Below are 4,638 nucleotides of genomic sequence, written 5' to 3' on the forward strand. Positions count from 1 at the left end.
TATGTGACTATTATCATTTCGTCAGTATTCCCTGTATTATCTTTTACCTGTTTTGTACCTACACCAGTTGTTGACCCTACTAGATAGATGTTAATTGTGATGGTGAAACATGTTATTGCACGGTGTGGTGCATAGCAGGTTTGACATTCTTGGTTTCACCTCGGACTGCAGCCTTGTGTGAACCCAGGGGCGTCACAGTTGGTTGGTTTCACCTCGGACTGCAGCCTTGTGTGAACCCAGGGGCGTCACACTCATGTTTATAAGCCTACTATCTAATCTAGTTTTGATGATTAAGAAATAATTCCTAACAATGTTTGTCGAGCGTTTATATTTGCTTGTTAGGTATTCTACACAAAGATCCTCCGTTAGAGGTTGGATGGATTGCGCCTAAACGATGACATCCAGGATAGCCTGAGCCTCCTCGGCCGCCTTAAGCTCTTGTTTAAGTTAAGCTATCTTTGCACTGCCCAACTCAAGAGAAGAGTGTAAATCCCAGTGGATTTCTAGCTTGCTAGCAAAGACTGACTCCATTTGTTTTACATGATTCAGTTATGTTTGAAGCACAAGGTCAGTAGATGCTCACATGTCACACCATGCTTTCAACCGGGACTCCATCCGAGCAGTTACATATAAGGAGGCACTTGCAGCCCGAAGCTCCTACAACCTTTGAAACTCATGCTCTATCGTGACCAAGTCCGGGGCAATAGAATCTGCCAAGTCTGGATACCTTCGTCTCTGACTACCTTCACTTGACGATCAAGAGATCGCCTAAACGGGTCAAAGTAAAATCCTTGGCGAAGGATCTTGTCAATCATCACGCCCACGAAGAAAGCAAAATTATGGAGTTTCAAGAAAAATATAGCCCTATCTGGATCATTATCTGATATCAAGGCCATAATGGAACCGTACAGAGATGATGAAAGCTCTGTAGGAATAGAGAGAGAAATTAATATTCCAAAGAGCAAGATCAATGTTCATAATCTCAAGGAAAATCACGGGATAGAGCTTACTGATGCCAGTAGAGGATCCTTTAGCTTGGCGCTCTATGCTTGGTCTCGCTGACCCAACCTCACGAATAGCTGGAATTGTTGCAGATATAACAGTCGTGAATGTACCAGCTTCTTTGGTTAATCTCGTGACTAGAGCAATAAAAACTAGCCTCCTGCTAATCGCTGGGCCCAAGCTTTCTGGCTACGCCATTGGATCCACGGGAATTGGTGACTTCGAGGCTGAAGAGCGCGAAAGTGAGCTTCCATAATGCTCTCCTTCTACATCAAGCAACTAAAACCCTCGGCGCTGCCTCTGCAAACCGACAATTGTAGCGCTGTATCAGCTCCAGTGGCTGGTCCTACAATCAAAACCCCCCTGTGGTTAAAAAAGATCTAACAAATGAATAACATCAATGTCAAGATAAGATTCATACCTGCAGATGAACCAGCCTTAGCGGTTGGTCCTGTGGCTTCACGACGAGCTTGTTCCGATAACATATCAGCAAGTAATTCATGATCATCTTCGGTGAAACCCGTCACTTGATCAAGGAAATGCTCATCAAAATCCCTGATATTAATGTCATGAAGGGCCTCCTCCACGATGGGCTCTTCCATCACAACGTCTATAGAAAACTTGAGTGTTAAGTACAAAGAAGGAAAGTGGAATTCATGATAAGTGAGAATCATATTTACCTTCATCAGCTACAACAGGTTTCGCGGCCCCGACGCTCATGCTCGCTCCCTTCAATTTTTCTAAAAGAGAATGAAGCGCAGAAGTGATTAATGGGGGCACATATTCTGAATCGCTCAACTCTCTTAATTACCACCTGAATGAGGTATTATCTGTTTTAGATATACATGGACTTGAAATTCTTGCAGCGGTATCAGTGGGTGAGTTGAACCAAACCTCAGCATCCCCTCCAACTTTAGGGTTGCGAGCCTCTTCACTCATGGCCTCGTGCATCTAATGTGTGAAGCCTGACCTCTCGGAATGGGTAAAACTGAGAGAATGAGGATCGTATGGAAGCTCACCCTCTTCAAGACTCCCTACGGATCAACAATGAGATATATATATTCAGCAAATCCCTGGCCCGAAGTATGAAAAATGACAAAAGCGAAACAAGATTAGGTGTTACCTTCTCCTGGAATATCGCAGGTCAGCTCTTCTTTCGATTCAGGAAGAGGAGTGTGTGGTTGGTGCATGACTTTCTTCGTCCTCTTCGATGGACGGGCTTCTTCCAAAATGATAGGCTTTTCCTGTCAGAACTTCGTGCGTAATTCGGCCCTGGTAGTCGCCGCAAAGGACCGGGTTTGTTTTTGATGCACCACCCCAGTTTCGGCATCCTCTTCTCCCTCTTCTTCTGTATCCCCATATGGGAGAACAATCATCATCTTGTTGAGGGATGTGAACATGACCTTATGTTTTGGCCCCCTCAGAGCCGTTGGAGACTTGGGCAAGTCAGATTGGCGAGTCCGACGGGCAATAGGCGAACTCACAACTGTAGGCTATCTAAAAGTTATTGTAGATAGCTGATCCCCATAAAACACCAATAATAGAAGTTACAATTTGACGGCTTTTAGAAGACTACAATTTGAAAACTTTCACGTAGATCGATGAATGTTATAATCTGACAACCTTCACAACAACTGATGAAAGTTCTAATTCAACGGCGTTCACAATCAACATCAGGTGTTACAATCTAATGATTCTCATATTTTCAAATAGCTAAGATGAAAGTTACAAGATGACGATCTTTGCAACGGTCTAGCAAAAGAGGCTATAAATTGACGGTCTCTTTAAATCAAAACACAAATATCTCTGAAACCGTAAGGAATTTGGTGAAATGGATGGGAGTAAACTAAACTCTATGGGTTGATTTGGTCGGCTCCGTCTCATCGAGATAGTCAATTATATATAATTAGTCCAATTCCGACTTACGGTTTGAAAGTTATGACATATCCTTTGCAGCAAGTTATATTCTGAAGTTCGTCTGTAAGACTGGACTTCACCTGAACATTGGACTTCGCCTGAAGCTCACCAAGCTTGCCTGAGACTCGCCTCTGTGTTCCAGAGTCAAGATGCAGAGTTCATCTCTGCGTCCCAACAACAAAACATAGAGTTCATCGCTGTGTTCCAGGCTCAAAACACAGAGTTCGTGGCTACATTCTAGACTCAAAACACAGAGTTCGTGGCTGTGTTCCAGACTCAAAACGCAGAGTTCATTGTTGCATTCCAGACTTAAAAAGGCAGAGTTCATGGCTGCGTTTCAGACTCAAACTGCAAAGTTCGTGGCTGCGTTCCAAACTCAAAATATAGAGTTCGTGGCTGTATTCCAGACTCAAAACGCAGAGTTCATCTTTGCGTCCCAACAACAAAATGCAGAGTTAATGGTTGTGTTTTCAGTCTCAAATGCAGAGCCCAACTCTATGTCCCAGGTCCAGAATGCGGAATTCGTGCCCAGAATGCAATTCTTACGTTTGACTCGTTCAAACACGAGCTGGACAGTTTTAAAACCGTTTTCCACGATTTGAGGGGATCACTCCCCTACTTAGGAGTAAATTAAGGGGGCAGTTACACTCCTTAATCCCCTATAAATGGTGGAAAACTCAACTGAGTTCAGGATTTCCTATTGATCCTCTTTTCAGCAGCTAAAAAAAGGGAGATCTTCGAATTGGGGGGCTCTTTTTGGATCTGGGAGCACTTTCAGATCTGGGAGAAATCGGTATTCACCCTTAGAGATCTGGGATTAGACCTGTCCATCCGGGCCGGCCCGGATCGACTCGGCCCAGCCCGAAAATCCGGGCCCGGGCCGGGCAAAACCGGAGCCCGGACCCGGACCCGAGTACCCCGGGCCCGGGCTGGCCCGGTTTATTTTTTTTAATTTTTTTAATCAAATTTTTTAATTTTTATTTAAATTTTAAATTATACAAAAAAAGACAAAATTTTTTAATAAAAAACAATAATTTTATTAATCACTTAAAATGACATAAATTACAAATAAAAAATTATAAAAATAAATTCTTTATTAATAATTAATAAATCATTTACAAATTACAAGTATAAATTTATTTTAGAATTCATCGCATCACAATAGATAAGTACATCCCAACTAGGTTTTTTAAAATTTATTTTCTTTTTTTTGATAAAAAATGCTAAAAATTAGTTTAATATTATTATATTTTATATAATTATGTATTAGTATATACTTACAAATTATTATGGAACTATATATTATATATACATATATTATATGTAAATATATTATATATATTTATAAGTTATAACTTGAGAGAGAGAGAGAATCACATAAGTAGCTGTTGTCCGTTGGGCCAATGGGGGAAGAAGTATCCGTTGTAATCTACTATACTTATATATACTTATATACTAAGAGAGAGTACACACACACACACACACATATTATACATATATAAGAGAGAGTATACTTATATAAGAGAGAGTATACATATATAAGAGAGAGTATACTTATATATACATATATACTAAGAGAGAGTATATTAGTATATATATATACACACACATATATTATACATATATAAGAGAGTGTATACTTATATAAGAGAGAGTATACTTATATATACATATATACTAAGAGAGAGAGTATATTAGTATATATATATACACATATAT

The 4,638-nt window shown here is 40.3% G+C and overlaps 1 protein-coding gene across 1 annotated transcript; it reads right to left on the reverse strand.

Moving 5' to 3' along the window:
* Positions 1–1,268: 1,268 nt before the first annotated feature.
* Positions 1,269–2,486, reverse strand: LOC109827081. Its single transcript, XM_020394043.1, has 3 exons — positions 1,683–2,486; positions 1,424–1,612; positions 1,269–1,348 (listed from the first exon to the last, which is right to left on the reverse strand). The coding sequence occupies exons 1-3, from the start codon at positions 1,720–1,722 to the stop codon at positions 1,269–1,271; spliced, it is 309 nt and encodes a 102-aa protein (XP_020249632.1). The 5' UTR covers positions 1,723–2,486.
* Positions 2,487–4,638: the final 2,152 nt, after the last annotated feature.

This window comes from Asparagus officinalis, unplaced genomic scaffold (assembly GCF_001876935.1).
Source record: "Asparagus officinalis unplaced genomic scaffold, Aspof.V1 AsparagusV1_Un16, whole genome shotgun sequence".
In the NCBI taxonomy this organism is placed as follows: Eukaryota; Viridiplantae; Streptophyta; class Magnoliopsida; order Asparagales; family Asparagaceae; genus Asparagus; species Asparagus officinalis.